Here is a 19,901-nt window from a genome sequence, read left to right on the forward strand (position 1 = left end):
GCCTTCACTGAAGCCTATAGTTGCGTGCTACGTTCCGTTACGGCCTCGCGGACCATGGAGTTACTGGATTTAACTCAGCGTGACGACAAATCAGTCTATAGTCGCTCACGAGCGCTTTGTTTGTTTCTTTTCTTCTCCACGTTAGCCTATCATTAGTCTGCGTGGCCGCCTTCACTGTTTTTGTTCTCGGCTACCGAACGCTTTTACGGTTGGCGCGCAGAGCCGGAAACAATGATCGCGCTCGACTAACCCTTTTTCATGAAGGTGTCGGTATATAGACGCTGGCGGCCATGGGTTCAGCCCGCGTTTTCCGAACGGTGCGCGCCGTTGACTCCATGTACACTGACGTGAGAGGCGGCGACGGCGCTAAGTATTATTACGTGCGCCCCGACAGGTGCCTTACTGGGACCCGAATTCCGTGAGGGGCGTCGTCGCCGGCTGTCCAGATTACGGGGCCACCGCATGTTCTCCGCTGTTAGCCTCACGCATGACCGTGTCCGCATCGGATTACGGAGGCTGCGGCGTGAGAATGCCTGTGTGCGTGTGTGGGCCGTCCTTTTTTCAATGGAGCCTTCCTTCGTATCCCTCTCCCGTATGTGCGGTCGTGTTTGGCGCGCTCTGTTGCCGCCACTATGGTTGCTCTTTGTCGTACGTACACGGAGCGCCGGCCACTCGATCATTTTCGCGTAATATATTCGTGAGACCCCGAAAGCAAATCAGGCAAAGCAGAGCAAAGCAGCAATGGGGGCAAATCAGGCCCCTAGTATACACAAAACTTGTGCACGCGTACTCTGTTCGGGACTTTCCGCTGTACCTTGGATGCTGTCTATAGTTAATTCGCTGCTGTGATTGGCCTGCTCTCAAAAGTTAAGACTTCCCTTTCCTGGCTGTGCTTACGTATGAATTGCTCCCCGAATGACGCTTCATAACTGCTACTAATGTTGCGTTGCGTGCTAAAGCAAACCCTCCTTGAAATAAAAGTATAGAAATCCGTGTCAAGGGGATGAGTCGAGCGACTGAGGGTATAGGGATAGTGTGTCAATGCTTTGCGTTAGCTTACAAAAGTCGCGGTTCTGGTCGGCGTATTGCGCATCTTGAAAGGGCTTATAAAGCAGTCAGAGGGTGACTAAGCCCTTCACTGAAAACAGCCTACAGTTTTGCATCAAAGAGGTGTTGGCATCTGGCGCATTGGAACCTTACTTCGATGCTCCTTTGACATCGAGTCGACTCCAACCTACTCGTGGTTAACGAGTCACGTATATGCATTAGAGCTGCGCTGTTAGTGTCACGAGAGATAATTCCGGGTCGACTGAACTTATATGCGACGCCGTGGGTAGTAAAAAGAAGAGAAGAAAGAGAAATGCGGCTGAGCGGCATCTCGACCGGACGTCCCATCGTCGCAGCAGGTGAGGTCAGCACCGTGTCACCGCTTGTCGACGCCTCGTGCGGACGCTCCGTCTACCACGCGTGGACGATGCGGCGACCGTCAAAGAGGCCTAAGAGACGACGGGGAAGTCGCTGGGCACTTGACATTCAGTTATGCATTCGGAATGTTCGCTGGGCAAGTGACCCTAATAGAGACATCAGGGCGGGTTCGCTCTTTTATATTTAGTTTCTAGAGGGCCAAGCTGGTGTGCGTGCTCGCAGATTACGCTTCGTCACGACATGTCAATCAAGTATGTACCTCCTTGGGACACCCTTTGTCATTGTTTTTTTCACAGAGGGCGCAGGTGTGCTGAGGCGGCTTCTCTTGTCCGTATGGAGCAGCACCCGTTCTATTCTGCACGGCGTCGCCGGAGTTGTGCCCCCCATTCTTCCCTCAATGCATTGCGTGCCGGTGAAGCCCCGCATCGTGCACATTTTGCTACCGTGTAATAGCTGCCTTTCCACGTAAAGAGCTGTCGGGGAGAGCGGAATCTGTATCGCACCTTCGTGACTACTTGTACGCGCGTTGCACGCACACTATACAGGTGCTTTCGCAAATGAATGTGGGCGTGCAGATTTCTGTCTCCTTTTCTCTTATTATCCGTAATATTTCTGAAGAGCGCCGCCTGCTATTTTTTTTTTTCGCTCTGGTTACTTTCTATAGAGGATAGGGACCAGCGCAATTTTGTGCCACGCATAACCATCCGCTATATGCTGACTGACAACGTATTGGCTTCCCTTATAGTGGTTTCTTTGCTCTTGACTCAGCCATTCGGTGGGTGTCGTTCACGACACAATGGGGTGCATCTGTACGCGGGAAATTTGGTTATGTTACGAAGCGTGCTCTGTGTTGTGCACAGTACACTTCATTTGACACGAACGTCATGCGAACCCTTGTTTTCGGTGTGCAGTTTTCACGGCGAAAATGGTACATCCCTCACTCCAGGCTCAGCATTATACTGCGGGGTAAGCGCACAACTGTGCACGTGCATGCGTGTGTGTGTGTGTGTGTGTGTGTGTGTGTGTGTGTGTGTGTGTGTGTGTGTGTGTGTGTGTGTGTGTGTGTGTGTGTGTGTGTGTGTGTGTGTGTGTGTGTGTGTGTGTGTGTGTACGCGCGCAGGGGGGAAAGGGTTGCGGGGGGGGGGGGGTATATAATGTACAATACGCGCCGCGGAAACACTGGCACGAAATCATATAGCGGTGGTGAGAACCGGTACGAAGGCGTGAGCAAACACGCCTGTTATCATGGGCTGCTATATATACAAGTGTTTGTTTGGTCGAGGAAAAAAAAAAAAAATAGAGGCAAGTACGTTCCCTTCGTCTTCCCCAGTTTCACTCCACGCGGAAGAAACCGCACTTGTTGTTCTTGTGAGAAACAAACTTTTAATTCCCCGCCGCATCTGAAGCGTAGCAGGCTCGGCGGGCCTGGCGAGAGCATGACAGACGCTGCTGAGCATACCAGTATATGGCTGCGTGCATAATTTGCCTGCGCCGTCTTTGCATGCGGCTGCAGCAAAAACAGCGTTATGCCCATTATTATCTCGCGCCCACCTGCGTGGCTCGCGCGACTCCCGCGAAGAAAGCGATTACCGCCTGGTTCGTCTCAGCAGGGTGGCTTTACTTCCTTCTGAAAACAAGCGTGGTTATATACGAGGAGGACCGCGCGATGCTGAGCTAATCCGGATGTGTGCGCGTACGTGTGTGCACAGGCAACTAAGCACAGTCTCGTGCAGTGGAAATAGAAAGGCGTTTTTTCCTTACCTATGTAGGGTGGGAAACGTCTGGGAAGGTCGCAACTCGCAAGGTTGTGATTAAAGCAGCGTCCATTCGGCGTTATTTTTCATTTGCCGCTTAACAAGTGGGAGCGGTCTACGTTAATGTACGTACGTGATGGATATGACGAGCGGCCGAAAGTTCGTCTTTGGAACAATGACAAAATGCAGTGATATAAGGAAAGAAGCGGTCGTACAAGGGATACTTCCTTCTACTAACCGATCAGAACTTCTGAGAAGGATCGATTGCTTCTACGTCTGATTACTTTTTCGCGGTTCTAAAAGGATTTTTGTATAATGAGTGCTTTCGAAGTTGCCAGTGCTAACCAGGAAGTTCCGTCTCGCTAAAGAACGACGTGAAAGCACTTCTAATATGAGATTCTGTTCAATGCACCTACCTCTAAAATTCTCATGAAAGGGACCGAGGAAGCGGTTGATAAAATTGACGGGTGAACGCTGTCAACTGCAATCTCATAATCTGCGTGCACGGCTGAAAAAATTTCCTAAGCAATCGGTGGAGGCTCGGTTAAGTGCCTAGAATGAAGGCAGCCACTGATCGGGCGCTTGGTCGGTGTAGCTGCTCAACAACAACAGCAAGAAAGCACAGTCGTTTCAGATGCGGACTAGATATTGGGAGACGGTGCCCTACTGCACGCGGCAATAAGGCATTACGTTCCACGCAAACATCCAATTGCGCCAGTGCTTGATCGAAGAGCGCGTCACACGGGGCCTTCCTTCCTTCGAGCGGTCGACACCTTTGCTCCCCTTGTACGACGACGCCCTGCAGCGTACAAGTTGCGTGTGAGAAGCGGAACCGAAACGCGGCCGCGACGCCCAAGCCTTTTGCCTCATTCCCCACGATTCGAGATAATTATGCACTCGTGCGCGCGCTCCGCAGGAGGACGACTGCTCGCGCACTGCGCCCCTAATTAACGAGGAATCGCTCGTACGTGAGTCTGGAAAGAGGAGCGTTGGTTCGTGCGTGCGCAGAGCAGTCCCTTCGGTCAGTCACACGCCTCTCCGCCTCGCTCCCCTTTTCACGCCCGTAGCCAAAGGGCTAACGGGGTAAGTTCGTCCGATCGTTCACGTCAGCGTGCACGTAGTGCTGCGGCAGTTTCGTGCCAGTTTGCTCGGTCATCCACCGGTGCCGGCAGGCAGGGCAGGAATGTCCACGCTACAAATCTCTCTTGCTGGAAGCTGTCATAAACAATGCGCGCTCACGGATTCAGGATGCAGACGGCCGCTTATAAGCGTGATCCACTGCCCTCTCTTCCGTGGCGCATAGCCCGGGGAGTGTCACGGCTGCCTTCGGCACTGGCATGGCATGCATCGGACATGCGCATAAGCTGCGTCGTTTGCTGTCTTCTCTTCGTGACGCTGAGACAATTCATCTTTATTTTTTTTTTCGAGGGCGATAATAAGGTGCACCATCGCCGAACTGCACTGAATGCATTGTTAAAAAGGTATCTTCCGGTCACATCTTTCTCGAGCGTTGACGTCGCCGTCTCGAAGCAGTGCTGCGATGTCTCCAGGCGAAACCCCCTCCCCGTGACGGAGATTCCAATCTCTTTCTTTCTTTTTTTATGCAGTCAACTTCTTTTGTCGGAGAGTGTCGCAGCTTGCGTGCATAACCACCGCCAGTGCTGGTTGTTGACACGAATGCGGTTCCCCTGAGTTCATTTGCATGTACATCTGAAAGGGAACGCGCTGTGGCGAGTTGCGATAGAGGCACGCGGGACGATTCGGCGCTGCCGCAGAGGAAAAGAGGAGCCGTAGACTGAAGACTGGGCCAGCTTTGGGGGAAGATGGAATAAAGATGGAAATAATGAAGCCCTGCAGCAGCAACCGCCGCCGCGACATCGTATGCGACCAGTTCCAGGGAATTTATATGCGGCATAGGTGCAGCTGTGGGCAACTGAATGTACATAAACATGAGCAGACACGCGTCGCAGCGTTTCCAAAGACGAGATAAGGGACCGCTTGTAGAAGTGTGAAGCGCCTCTGATCCAGAGAGCTTGGCGGACATATATATATGTCTTAAAATTATTGCGGTTTTGGCCGCGCGATAGGCGCCGCGAAGTCTTCCAAATAAATTTACCCGGAAGGGCATGTAAGAACTGAAATACATTTTCTCTGCGTTGCCCTTAACTGCATCTTTACTTTGCGCACGCAAAGATTTATGAAACTTTATTTGGAAGCCAGCCCATAAATTCTGTTTAGCCTTCGTGATGAAAAGCAGAAACCCGAAATAATATATCAGGAAAAAAGAGCCTGATAAGAAGCAGCTTCTTATCCGGTTACCCGCAAGTCGCGAAGCCTCCTAGGAGTTAAACCTACACTTGTTGCGTACAGGACGAGGCTATCCGAGAGTGACAGAAACCACTAACCACTGTAACCAGAAGTCTCGTATTTATTACTTATGGGGGTGTTACTCCCGCAAGAATGCGCCACGAGGGGACTAGACGCTACAGTCGCCTTCTAGCCCCGACGTGCAGCCCTAGCAGACAGAGCTGTGACCCCCAACCCGCGGTGCGAGAAGTCGCTACTGCGGCGGGTTCGAGCCAGAGGGGACAGACACCGAGTTCGTACTCGAACAGTTTATTATGCTCGAGTACACGGCAAAGGAAAACACACTAAAGAACAACCGCCGTGTAGCGAGCGAAAGCCGCGTACGGGGGTGAAAAAGAACCACCTAAGGGAGAAGCACGCACGAGGAGGGAGAGGTACTGCTCACCTGCGTGCGGCTTCGTGCTCACGGCCCGCGGCAGTCAGTGCGCGCTGGACCGGGAGCAGAGGGTGAAGGCGGCGGTCTCCCGACGGGAATGCTGAACCGTGCGCGTGCACGCCCAACCGTCAAAAGACGCCGAGGGAGTTGCGACAGACGCGCATCTCACCTCGGCTCGGGGAGAGGAGGTTTCCTGGGTATCCGGTAGGAAAGAAGGAAACCCGTGCGGTGTCGCCGCGGGAGCCTGGGAGGATGGGAGGGTGGCCAGTGTGCCCTCTCCTCGCGGTCCTCCCCAAGAGCGCACGTAATCACGCGTGGTAACTACGCGCAGCCCTTTATAATGGGGGCAGGGGATTATGAATCCCCACATCCCCCCCTCCTTAAAACCGCCGTACGGCTAAAAGTAACCGCGTTCACCCAGAGATATACTGAGTGGGGCCAGCTAGACGCCGTGTAACTTTTAAACCCGTTTAAAGAAAAGCGCCAATATATAAAGAGTTGCAGACAGCTCACAGCCATGGGTGTCGGAGGGGGAGGCATGGCCGATGACCACAGGAGGCGACCATGGAGCAAGGGTGGAAGTGTCGATGACCGCGGTAACCACAGGTCCCGCTTCTTCGCCGTCAGTCAGCCAAGCACGGAAATATCGATGGCCGCCGGCGGGCCTCTCCATTCATCCTTGGTCAGCCAGGGCAGCCCGCCGGGGAACGGTTAGGAACTGCGTCTTCGCGTTGCGTAGCGTGCTGCAGGCCCCCCTCAGCGGGTCGTCCGCTCGCTCCCGGCCGGCCTCTTTTCCCTCCGTCGTTGACGCCGCCGGTGGCGAGAGCAGCGGGGTGCCAAACTGCTCCCGCTGGTGAAGCCACGGCCGCGAGCACCGAACGGCGCCGAGGCGGTCCCTTTGCTGCAGCTTTTGTCGTGCTAGACGCAGGGGCCCGTTCCACGAACTCCGGCTGGCTCGCTCCGTAGCCGACCGGAAACCGTTTGTCTTGGCCTGGTTGACGGCGACAGCAGGCCCTAGGTGCAGGAACGCGGCCACTCCTTGGACGGCTTGCCCTTCGCTGCTGCAACGGTCGTCGTGGCCTCCGCCGGCTCCCCTCCTGGCTGGCTGCAAGACTGTCTTTTTCCTTGTTACATTTTTTTTTCGTTTACGGTATTCCTCTCCTTTTTTTTTTTTTTAATCTAATCCCACTCAGTCTTTTCCAAAGAGAAAGCGCGTGCTTGCTCTGGAAGCAAAATGTACTGAATATCGACAGGGCGTCGCGCCCGTGTTCAGCACGAGAAATTACTCCCTGCGCGTTGGTCAGAGTTACGTCTGCCGTGGGCGCAAGTTGTAACGAGGCGCGATGTTCAAACGACGACATCGGCCTCCCGGTACAGCTGCCTGCTGGCGAGGGAGTGCGTCCTCCTCGGGCCACTCATTCCCTCTGTCAACGTAGGGTTTGAGATCACAGACATGCACCGGTCCGCCGGTCGGTCTTAACTTCAAGTCCGCCAGCCTGTACACGAGCGAAGAGACCTTCTGCCAAACTCGGTACGGTCCTGACCATTTCGGCGCCAGAGAAGCGGAGAACTTCTTACTGGCGTCGCTCAGGACATGACTGCGCCTCAACACGAGATCACCCGGTTTGTAGTGAATTTCTCGGTGAGAGCGGTCATACTGCGCTTTCTGCTCTGCACGAGCAGTGCTCAGATTCCGTCGTGCTTTGTCCAAAGCCTCCGTCATCTTCGCGCGCAGCCCGGTCGCGTAGTCGGCGCGTACCGATCGAGCGTTCGGGTTGTTGCTACGAACCTGTAGAGTACGGTCTACGGGGTTCGACAGCTCCCTGCCGAGGTTGAGGGCGGCAGGTGTGTACCCAGTTGAGCGATTCACGGTTGATCTGAGAGCAAACCCAATCTCGGGGAGACGGGTATCCCAGTCACTGTGCGTCTCCGCAAATGCAACTAGCATGTGCTTGATGTTGCGGTTCACGCGTTCCGTGGGATTCGCCTGGGCGTGGTACGTGGTTGTTTTCTTGTGCTTAATGCCGAGGGCAACACAGGAGTCCACGAACAGCTTAGCAGTGAAGTACGACGCATTGTCCGTTATCAACTGCTCGGGGTAGCCAAACCGTGTAAACACCTCAACCAGCTTCCCCATGATTACGCGTGCCGTCAGGTTTCTCAGTGGGAAAAGCTCCACCCATTTGCTGAAATGGTCTGTGACAACGAGCAGAAAGTGGTTCCCGCTCGGGGTCCTGGGATAGGGTCCCATGACGTCACAAGCCGCAATCTGCCAGGGAGCCTGGCTATTGATCGGCTGCATAAGCCCAGGTGTGCGTCCACCACGTGGCTTAACCCTTTGGCACACGTCGCACGAGCGGGTGTAGCGAATCACCTCCCGCTTCATGCCAGGCCAGGTAGCGAAGCGACACAACTTAAGAAAAGTCTTAGGGCCGCTCGCATGCCCAGCGATGCACGTGTCATGAAAGTAGCGTAACAACGCCTTTCTCAGCGTGCGTGGGATCACCACCTTGAAGGACTCGTGGGTATCCTTCTCGGAGGGAAAGTATCTCAGCAGGACGCCGTCAGAGTCAAGCAGATAGGAATCCATCGCGCTCACAGCATTACCAGCTGTGTTCGAGCGCCCCGCACGGGCAACAATACCAGCTGCCTCCATGTGCGCCGCGGCCGCGCCGCCCGGCTCCCTGAGCCCGTCAAACACTTTCTGACAAAATGGATCCTCTCGCTGAGCCTCTAATAGCTCCCTTCTGCTGAACGCGCTCCCCACTGAACTGATGCAGTCCAAGTGGTTAACGCTTTCGCCCAGGGAAGGCGGGTCGGCCGCGCTTCCCTCGGAGCTATGACCGAGCGTAGCTGCAGTCGCGCTGCTCCGACTGAGGGGCGTCGCGGAGGGGGTAGCAGGGGTACTGCCCCCGCCGCCAACGGGTGCGCGCGAAAGCGCGTCGGCTACCACGTTGTTTTTACCTCTCCTGTAGCGAACGGTAAAGTCGTAACGCTGGAGAAGTAGCGCCCATCGCGCTAGGCGTCCGCACGGCTCGCCTAGGCGTCTCAGCCATGTGAGTGCCATGTGATCTGTCTCAATCACGAAAGCGACTCCATCGACGTAGTAGTCGAACTTCCGCAGAGCGAAGATAATCGCGAGACATTCCTTCTCTGTCACGGAATAATTCTTCTCTGCGGGAGTTAATGAGCGGCTGGCGAACGCCACCGGCCGCAGGCTACCTTCGTGCTCCTGAAGCAGAACTGCTCCTAAGCCCAAGTCACATGCATCCGTGTGGATCACAAATTCCCTGTTCAGGTCAGGCAGCCTCAGCTCTGTGGTTTCCGCGAGCGCATTAGTGAGGTCTCGCAGTGCAGCCTCTTGCTCGGGATCCCAATGCCACTTAACACCTTTCCTTAACAAAGTCGTCAAGGGGGCTTGCAGAGCGGCGCAATCTGGGATAAACTGGCGATAAAAGTTCACCATCCCCAGAAAGCGTCTCAGTCCGCCTACATCTGTCGGCGAGGGGAACTTCCGAATCGCCTGAAGTTTTTCCTCGCACGGCAGAAGGCGTCCATTGTCTAGCGTGAACCCTAACAAGGTTATTCGGGTCGCCGCTATCTGAGTCTTATTTGGGTTCAAAGTGATTCCCGCAGACCTCAGTCTTTCCAGTACGTCCCTGAGATGGCGTAAGTGCTCATCAAAGGTTGCCGAATACACCACAATGTCATCTAGGTAGGCAAGAGCGTAGTGCCACCTTGCATCACCTAGGACACGGTCCATAAGACGCTGGTACGTCGCCGGAGCTCCAACCAGGCCAAATGGCATTCGGGTAAACTGGAAAAGACCCCTGTGACAGGTGAATGCAGTCTTCTCTCTGTCACCGGGATCCATCTCCACCTGAAAGTATCCTCTACTGGCATCGAGCGTAGTAAAGTACTTCGCTCCGCCAACATTGGACACGATCGAGGGAATACTCGGAAGTGGATAGGCATCCTTCCGCGTCACCTCGTTCAGGCGGCGATAGTCCACACAAAGGCGGGTAGTTCCGTCCTTTTTGGGCACCAGCACCACTGGAAAACCCCAGGGGCTGTTTGAACGTTCCACGACGCCTGTATCGACAAGTTCATCCAGAGCGTCATCAAGCGCTTTCCTCTTAGCCAAGCTGACTGGCCGGGGATTGCACTTCCAAGGAACGGCGTCGCCTGTCTCAATTTTGTGCCTTACTAGTGTAGTACAGCCAGGCCGCTCAGTGAATACTGCATCGTACTCGTTCAAGAGCTGAGACAAGCGCGCTTTTTCCTCCCTTGACAAACTGCTCACGTTGTTCAGCAGAGGGTGGGGAGGCCTGCCTTCCTCCGCGGCGCAAAGTGCAACCGCAAAAGAGGCAGGGGGTCGCGCGGGAGGGGAGTCAGTCCCATCCGCGCCTTTTCTCTCGGCGCGGTTGACCGGCGAATTTGTCTGCCAGGCCAAAGGCGTTTCGAGAAGCTTTTTCGGGCGCTTGTTGCGTACGTCTGCGCGCGTAGCATCTGATAGCAAGTGTACTTCTGATGCTTTTTGAGGTTGAACGAAAGGTTTCAGGGTGCCACATGCTCGCTCCCTATATCCTCCGTTGCAGACGTCAATAACAATGCCCGTCTTAGCGAGGAAGTCTCTACCAAGAATGATTGGGACCGACAGGCCGGGGAGGTGGGTGAGGCGCTGGCGCCTGACTCGTTTCTCCCATCGCACCACAAGCCGCGCGGCACCGCTCGCGTGCGCCGTGCCGCTGGCTAGTCGGAAGGCGAGGTTGCTCTCTCGCAATCGGATCCCACTCCGACGGAGATGTTCGCATACCTCGTCGCCAAACAACGAAGCGGACGCTCCTGTGTCTAGCAAAGCCATGAACTTACGCCGGACGACAGTAAGCTCAATAAGTGGCACTGGCGTGTCGCTGGGTGGACCAAAACGACAAGCCAACGGGGCCAGGAGTTCGTGTGACTCACTGAGCACCGCTGTTGACGCCGCCGGCTGTGCAGTCGTGCTCAGCGGCGGCTCCGCTCGTTTCCCGAAAGCGCGTACTCTCGGGCAGCGGGGCGCCTGCATTCCCTGGCGTAGTGCCCTGGGTGGTTGCACCGGTAGCAGAGGGCAGTCGGCCGTTGTCGGGCGGGGCTGTTGTCGCCGCGCGCCGATTGACCGTACCTCTCTGCAGGGTTTACCGTTGCAGGTGCGCGTTGCGCTTGCGTCCTCGTGTCGGGATGCCGACCACGATTCTGCGTGTCTTGGCCGGGCGTAGCGTGTGCTGTACGCATGGCATAAGTGTACGGGTCGAGAGCTCGGTCAGACAGGTCCCAACCGTTTCTCGTTTCTCCGTCACTCAATGCAACCAATTCGGCTCCCCGGGAACGAGGTCGAAAAGTGCCTCCGTTCCAGGCGCATCGCGGCTCAAGTGCGTGCGACGCCGGCGGGGGTGGCCGATAGGTGCGCGAAGCGAGAATGTCCGCCTGTATGCGCTTGGCTGCCGAGGCGAGCTCGTCCAAATCTCTGAACTGAGCTCCTCGCAGGTAGGCTGCGAAGGTAGGGTGAGCTTGTCGCGTAACACGCTCTACCTTCTCACCGTTCGGAGCCGAGGGGTATGCGAGACGATACAACTCGTCCATCGCCCTCACGTACTCGAGCAAGGACTCGTCCGGATGCTGAGTACGTAGCTCCAGCTCGCGCCGCAGACGCCGTTGGTAATCTGCGGGCAAGAATTCCTCGCGAAACCGCGTTCGGAACTCATCCAGCGTGCTTGACCGGTGGCCAGTGAGGCGGAACCAGCGGGCAGCCTGATCGGTCAGTGAGACTGGCACGACGCGTCTCAGAATCTCGCCATCGGGTAGCCCTGTCGCCTGCTGGTAAGTCAGCATGCGGTCCAGGTACTCGTTGGCACTGACACGATCATGATAACCGCTATAACTGGGCAAAACCACCTCTAACCTTGGTCTCGCAGCTGGCGCGGATGTGTGCAGAGTCGTCTGCACGACACCCGTGAGGCTTTCTATGAGGCGCAAAGCGTCGCGCAGCATAGCCTCTTGGGGATTGGTCTGGCCAGAGAAATCTGGCTGAACGACCGGCTGGGATGTGCAGGGTAGCGGCCGCTCCGTGCACTCCATACCTCGCGGCATAGCGCTTGGCGAAAAGTGCCCTGCGTCGCCGCGCGTCTGAGTGAGTGCGTCGGGAGAAGCACAGCTCGGCTCAAACGATATGAGGTCACTGGGGCTAGCGTCGCTAGCGTCAGCCTCTGTGATTGGACCGGCTGTAGCAGATACAGCCGCGCCAATAGGTTGCCGTTGGGAAGCCATATCGGAAAGCATTAGCAGCGACTGAAAGTCAGGCATGCTCGCTTCCATGGCCTGTCTGTGTCGAAAACCCGATGCACAGACACTCGGTTTGTCACACCTCTGGCCCCACGTTCGGGCGCCAAGATATGGGGGTGTTACTCCCGCAAGAATGCGCCACGAGGCGACTAGACGCTACAGTCGCCTTCTAGCCCCGACGTGCAGCCCTAGCAGACAGAGCTGTGACCCCCAACCCGCGGTGCGAGAAGTCGCTACTGCGGCGGGTTCGAGCCAGAGGGGACAGACACCGAGTTCGTACTCGAACAGTTTATTATGCTCGAGTACACGGCAAAGGAAAACACACTAAAGAACAACCGCCGTGTAGCGAGCGAAAGCCGCGTACGGGGGTGAAAAAGAACCACCTAAGGGAGAAGCACGCACGAGGAGGGAGAGGTACTGCTCACCTGCGTGCGGCTTCGTGCTCACGGCCCGCGGCAGTCAGTGCGCGCTGGACCGGGAGCAGAGGGTGAAGGCGGCGGTCTCCCGACGGGAATGCTGAACCGTGCGCGTGCACGCCCAACCGTCAAAAGACGCCGAGGGAGTTGCGACAGACGCGCATCTCACCTCGGCTCGGGGAGAGGAGGTTTCCTGGGTATCCGGTAGGAAAGAAGGAAACCCGTGCGGTGTCGCCGCGGGAGCCTGGGAGGATGGGAGGGTGGCCAGTGTGCCCTCTCCTCGCGGTCCTCCCCAAGAGCGCACGTAATCACGCGTGGTAACTACGCGCAGCCCTTTATAATGGGGGCAGGGGATTATGAATCCCCACATACTAGATATTCCAGATCACGCGTTCTGTAGCACTAAAACATCTTGTTGTAGCTTTCGAAAGCTGGGTTTCCGGCGCAGATTTCTTTCTTTAAAAAAGGGGGGAAGTCGGGGGTTGAACAACTAGGAACAAAAAAAAATAAAATGCTCGCATTTTTTATTCAACCCGCGAGGTACATGCAGCCTTGAAGACTTAATGCGGTCGCAATTCTTACATATTTCTTCGTGCCTGCGTCCCGGAGGACTCGCCATGGCTGCTGTGCGTCGTCAGATGTATCGCGTGCGCCCGGCTCGCTAGCGATAGACCGGCGCGATGTTAATGTCCGCATCTGGAGCGAAGGCTACAGAGGCCGCGTGCGTTTGTGCGTTAGTGTTTGTGCGCGCGAGCGCGGGCGGAGGACAGGCGTTACACGATGCAGCAGCCTCGGATCTCGGTACGGCGGGGAATAAAGGAATCAAAAAGAGAACGCGGGCGAGGAACCGCAGCGCCAACTCCATCTCGGCGACGGGCGTCTCACGAAACGTGGAGACCGTATCTTTCCCGTGCGGGGGAAGAGACTGCGGCGGTATACAAGGGGAGAGCTCTGCACGGCGTGCGTCGGTCGCGGTACGGCGGCCTACCAGCTGGGTATCGCATTCGAAATCGGGGGAGGACGCACTAAGAGGACGGCATTCCTCATGGACGGACATTCCGGCGATGGCCCGCGTATAGTCGTTTATTCTTTCATTTATTTTTCCGGGGAGAGGGGGTCATATCTTTCTCTTCTCTATCCGGATCCTCCCCCGACGCGTGGGAGAACCTCGAAGTTAGAGCAAAGGAGCGCGCCTCCTACTCTTGTCACGACGCTCCGGCGGCCGTTGTATGGCCAGCTACGTGCATCCACGTCTCCATCACCTGTGCGTGTCTTACATTTATTTATATACGGGGACCGAAAGCAGTGAGCCGTTGCACCCGCCACTTCCGCCCGTCGGGATGTACACCTTATAAGCCTCATAACCATGTAACAGTGAGGAAGCGAAGCTGTGTCTTACCTCTCGCAGGGGCCGAATTCGCAACACTGCTCGCAGTAAAGAAAGGAGGATTCGTGATCGAGCTGTGCTTGAGCGCATTCAGCCAATAACGATAGCAAGGGGCGGATACTACAAGAAGCGTAATCATTTTCTGAACTTGGGCACTGATTGAGCAGACCAGTGGTCGTAGGTTTCTCAGGGTATAGCTGGGAAAGGTGAGCATCCGACTCGAGTGCGTTTATGTGCCATGTCGTATCAGTGAACCATCTTCGCCAGAAGTATGCCAGACTGCATTGTTTTCTTCTCACTCGTATAGTGGAATACATACGGCTTACTCAAATACTGAGCAGTATTTCATGTGAGGACAAGTATCCTTCTCGTCTTAAACATATTTATAGCCTAATGGGTGGCACAATTATAACACTATATAGTAGTGAGGAGCGAACCATGCAGCCAGGGTACCTTTGGCAAAGGCGGTACATAGTTGTTGAGAGCACACATGTACCGTATATGCTGATAAGCATTGGTAAACCATCGGCAGATACATTATTCACCGTACCGCAACGATGGAAGTCCTTCTCTTTTATAGCCCTTCCGGCCTTGTATTTTCTGGTATCTTTGCTTCGTCTTCCTCGTGCACGACAGTATCGGCTGTCAACCATTTTCCTGTTGTCGTGTGTGCCCTCAGTCTGGTTGTATATTGACTTGCTATGGTTTACTCAAAAGAAAACACACGACAGAAGTCTGTCTGGCTAGAAAAGCTTAATTTAAGTTGAAAGTTCTTTTACGGAAAACACAACTTTTTTGTTCCTTTCTCATGGCACTGTGACTGTACGAGCGAGGCCGCCGGGGTGGATCAGTGGCTCGAGCTCTCGGCTGCCGAGTCCGAGGACGCGAGTTCAATCAAGGCCGCGTTTGCATGACGACGAAATGCATTAACACGCCCGTGTACTGTGAGATGTCTGTGAACCTAAAGGGGCCTTGGGTGGCTCAAGTCAACGTGGAACATTCCACTACGATGCCCTTCATCATAGCCGACGTGTCCCTTTGGCACGTTAAACCCCGCATGCCGCTATATGTCCTTAGTATATATATGAATATTTTATATCATTACAGTCCTTTTAACATTTACTCTGCAGATATTTTCACATATCTCCATTGTTGCTCATGACAAAGTCCGCTGGCGATGCTTGAGGCAAACGTGCACATCGAGTTCTAACAGTGCGCCCTCAACTGATCTGTTAACAGTAGTGAAGGCAAGCCGACATCCCGACAGAGATGCGGCTTACTGTAACCAATCACTCTAGACTAACATGGTTAATTAGAGGTGCGATGGGAGAAACCTTTGTCATGCAGTTGGTTAATCACACGCTTGTAGGGCTGCTGCTGATGACCGTAGCAAAATGCGGTGCGGTTTTGTCATCCCTTCCGCACATTTCACGTCGTGGCGAAACCAGCAGGCTAGCCGCGACGCGTTGGTAAAGATATCCTACGCGCCGCGTTGGGGATCAATCGCTTGCGGCGGTCATCTTCCGGGGAAGGTTTCTTAGGGCAGCCAATAATCGCGCCCGCGCAGCCGCAGACCGCAATCTGGCGCTCATCTTGCGTCCGCGGAGGCCGCCGCGTGCTATGGGCGTATCAACCGCTCATCGTCCGCCACGACGGCGTACCGAGCGGGGTCCATTCCAGGGCCCAGCGCGTGATCTGGGGGCGCCTCATATATGCGAAACAAAAGGCGCGGGTAAACAACGCACGGCGGTCGCTATTAATCTTTCGGGGGTCGGGAGCAACTGGGTCGCTTCACCGGCGGCCATTTGCATGGGGCCGACCGGCGCTGGTAGCTGGGGATGGCCTTCCCAATCCTTCTTCGCCCCCTCCCCCCGTCCACGCCGTGGTGAACGCATATAAGCCGAAGTAGCAGATGGGAGGGGGGGGGGGGCGATAAGCGGCCACCTGTTGTTCAATAAGCGTGCCATCGAGTGCCACGCACCGTGGTTTCTTGTGCACGTTCACGCTCGCCCCGACGCGCGCGCAAGGAGATACCGTGAGAGCAGACAGAGTACGCTCTCACAGGATGTTACCGTGACGAGCCGCGCCGCTTAACTAAACGCTTGGTATGCCTGCGTGCTCCGTTTAATGCTAGCGTGGGAATAAAATTCTGCGGTTCGGCTTGTCGCGCTTTTAAGGTGGACGGTGCTTGGTGTACTTACCAGAACGAGCATGCTAGCTTTCGAGGACTGACCGTGATTATCGGAATATATACATCCCGCGGCATGACAACTATAGATAAAGGGAAGACTGGTGACATTGCCCGGATGCCAGGCTTTCGCCATAGCGATTTTGTATTCATCCGCCATAAGTCTCCACCATGCAAACTCCCCTCTAATGAGGTATTATGCAATTCGCTTGTCTCCGTCTTTGATCAACCGCCGCGGCATTTATGTATACGAGTGAGTGTTCGCTTTGTATCGTGTACATAACTTACTGTCGCAGCTTCCTCTTCGCAAGCGCTAATCTCTTTCAAAGCGGCTTTTCGCACCTTGACTGAGTGTTCGACCTTGAGCATTCTTCAGCGCTCATGTTTTCCGCCTTCTGCGTGTTCTTGTTCTTTTTTTTTTTTTTTTTTTTTTACCTAGACCTTTATTACACTAGGGAGAAAAATAATGTGGGCGTGCAAATCAAGCAAACAGATTAACAAGGAAGAAAAGGGCGTATATACTTCGGATGTCGCGGATGCAAAATGGCCGTGCACCCACTCAAAGAAACTTTAACTCCCCGTGATGTATGTGAAAAAGATCGCCATCCTTTCTTAACTCGAGTTCCTCAAGCTGAACTAGAGGTCGGCCAGAGGCGCACTTAAACTGAGCAAGAACAAAGTGATGCGTGCCGCAAAAAAAAAAAAAAAAAAAAAAAAAAAAAAAAATACAAATAAGTAAAGCAATCTGCATTTTTACAAGGCAGCTCAAGCGCCATTTGTTTCCCCGTCGTCTCAGTCGCACCGACAGAAGCCTTCTGAGCCGCCAACTTGCAATTAAACCTTTTTCGCAAGCAAGAACGCGGTTCTTTGGGACCCGCAGCTTGTTACGCGGCGTTGACTTTGCATCGCATGCACAACTCCTTGTGCTAATCCTAAGGAATTGCCTCCGTGCCATATACCCCCGCTAGACGTCCGGAGACCGCGTATACGCGCTAGCTGGTTAAAAAGCCGTTTGCGGTTAGGCGCAATAGCAGCTCATGGGTGGAAATAGGCGGGAGCGGTGACCGAAACGTATACGCACGCACTGTAACTCCTATACGTCGGCCATGTTGGGCGTTTTCGTCTCTTCTTACTGTTGCGAGGAAAGAATGAGATACAGAGAGAAAGGTAAAGAAGGACGGAAGGAAAGCAACCTTTGTTATCAGATTCAGGCTCGAGGGTTGCACGGCACGCTCGAAATGGACGACGCGTGTCACGGCGACTTCGGCGACGACTTCTAAGAGACCGGCTAATAAACTGCGGTGGCGGCGGCGGCGCCGGTCCGGCAAAGCTTCATGGGCGTCTCTGGTGCGCGTATGTGACCTCTCACGCATTCCAGCGCAGGCTTGCGCTCATAGGCGGGGCTAAGCCACCGCCTGCTGGTCGAGGCCTCTCTTCGGAATCGTACAGCGACTGTCTCTTTCTTCAACGCCGCGCGATCCCTCGCAACTCTCATTCCAGAGGATTGCTCGTTATTGGAGTGATTGAATTGAACCGTTGATTGCTTCGTTATAAACCGCACGTCGGCGGCTCTCTGTGTGCATGACTTTTCGACGTACGAGTCTTTTCTTTCTGTGCATACACCACGATAAAGTTCACTCTTGCTTTGATACTGCCTCAATCTAGGTACAGACGTTGATTCTAGCTCGCTTCGTTTAGAGACGGTAGCCACGCCCTCATCAGAAAGACCGATTGCCCACTTTAGTCCGCACGCCCCGACTTTATTCGGTCTTGGAACAAGCTCTGCGCAGATTGTGATCAATTTATGCATGGTCGCTACGTATCATTCCGGTAGCTTGAGCGTGGATGATTGGTGTTAATCACGTATGAGGCGTTCTCGCTACCGCCGACAATTAGTGTGGCGCATATAATGTCCTCCGCTGCTGGGCGGTCTTGCCTCATAAGTCGCGGTTGTGCTTGACAAACCTGGCGACATTCAATTTGTCCACAGGGGTGGCAGTTATGCAGGCTCGTTAAAGACTGACAAGCTATTCAGGAATGCCTTTCCAGCCCGACAAATATCGCGTTGATTTGGCCTTCAGCGAGTTTATTTGCGCAAAAAATAGAGACACGCAAGTTCTTTCGATGGCATCAAGCCTCACTACACCCTCTGCATTGGCCTATTTAGCATTTGCATCTCCATTATGCAATCTTTCTTTAATATATTTTAACGCGCTGCAATAAACATCGGGAGGAATTTTTCAACTTTGTAGCGCATGTGCTGGAATTCACTTCTCTCGAATGAAACAAACTTTAAATGAAAGAAAAAAAAAAGCGCCAGACTGCAGTTTCGTGCGACTATAGCAAGGGAAAGTGACGTTTTATTGTTGCTGCTGGAGCGCCAATAAAATGCGCATAGGCATGTCGTCCATCACACCTCCACAGTCTCGCACCGCCGCTGCCTACCTCCCTTGCGCGTAGCACGTGTACACATACAACTGCTCCATATGGCCGCGTGCATTGGCCTCCCTACCGAACAGCAGCAGCTGGGCCGATCTCGACGACGGTAATGTTACCGACGCAGCATGCATGCATGCGCGGACGCTCGCGCAGTCCAATCACGCTTAGGCGGCGGCTGCACTGCTACCTAACCAGCACTCTTACGTGCGGGCCGCCGGTAGACGTGATTTCCATAGCGCTGCCGCGGGCAGACGGTAACAGCTCGGTCCTACTGGAGACGCAGACGAAGAGCAACAGGTTACTCTTTTTCTCCGCACAGAAAGAAACAAACAAAGATAGTAACATAAAAGACACGACGACTACGAACAAGAAGAACGACCAGTGAAGGCGAGCTCACGACGGAGAAAACGAAAGCCGCTTTTCTCGTCTCCTCTTCGTCGCTCGCTGCGGCTTTCTTTCAGGTTTAGCGGGAGTAAGGCACTCACGCATGGGTGTGGAGCCCACCTCGTCGACTCCCACGCTTTGCTGCTGGGACTCGACGCGGCAGGCTGCTGCGAATCTGGCTATACTTAAACCCGAGGCCGTGGAAAAAAAAGAAGGGGCGGGGGAAGCGGGGTGCGGGCTTTGACGCCTCGCCACACTTCTCGCGGTGTGGCGTATCGAAGCTCGCGACCTACATTGTCCGCATCCACGCTGCCCACTGCTGTCATGCGGCCGAGCAGGGGATGACGTGACCGCCAGGACAGTTTTCACGCTTCGCCGCTGGCCCGCCGCTACACTTTGTAATTGATCAATCACGGTTTTTGAAGCAGCACGGGTCTTGAGAGAGAAAGGCACAGCGCTCGGTCTGGTGTACAAGGCGCGTCCGGAGGCGCGTTTGCGTCTTGTAGATGGTGATGCTGCTCCTTATAGTAGCCTATAATAGCGGTGGCGGTGGAAGCAGCTGCGAAGTCATCGATGACGTGCCGCGGATGTCCCGCGGAGCGCTGAAGCTCGCCTCTGCACGTGGGTAGCTGCGCCGTCGAGCACACTAGCATTGCGGAAAAAACCCTCCATGCGACGGGGGCACGGACCTGTCCGTCGCGAGAGCGCCGAATCTTTCGTGCTCGCTTGAGCGGCCCAGGAGGGAAGCACGCTGACGCACGCGATGACATCGATACTCGGTGTCTGTCTGGGATTTTCTTTGCTTTCTTACGTGGGTCTCGTGCGAGTAGAGCGGATCCGCGATGCT

General features: G+C 54.7%; 2 protein-coding genes across 2 annotated transcripts in view; one reads left to right on the forward strand and one right to left on the reverse strand.

Annotated features, from left to right (window-relative positions):
* Nucleotides 1-19,901, forward strand: part of bbg (PDZ domain-containing protein big bang) — a 299,541-nt gene that overhangs the window by 234,895 nt on the left and 44,745 nt on the right. The window lies entirely within an intron of this gene.
* LOC146198075 (uncharacterized) lies at nucleotides 10,404-12,358 on the reverse strand. Its single transcript, XM_084592563.1, has one exon. It carries the CDS (start codon nucleotides 12,271-12,273, stop codon nucleotides 10,927-10,929), a length of 1,347 nt encoding a protein of 448 aa, XP_084448689.1. The 5' UTR covers nucleotides 12,274-12,358; the 3' UTR covers nucleotides 10,404-10,926.

This window comes from Amblyomma maculatum, chromosome 2 (assembly GCF_055883805.1).
Source record: "Amblyomma maculatum isolate TAMU_Amacu chromosome 2, ASM5588380v1, whole genome shotgun sequence".
Taxonomy (NCBI): domain Eukaryota; kingdom Metazoa; phylum Arthropoda; class Arachnida; order Ixodida; family Ixodidae; genus Amblyomma; species Amblyomma maculatum.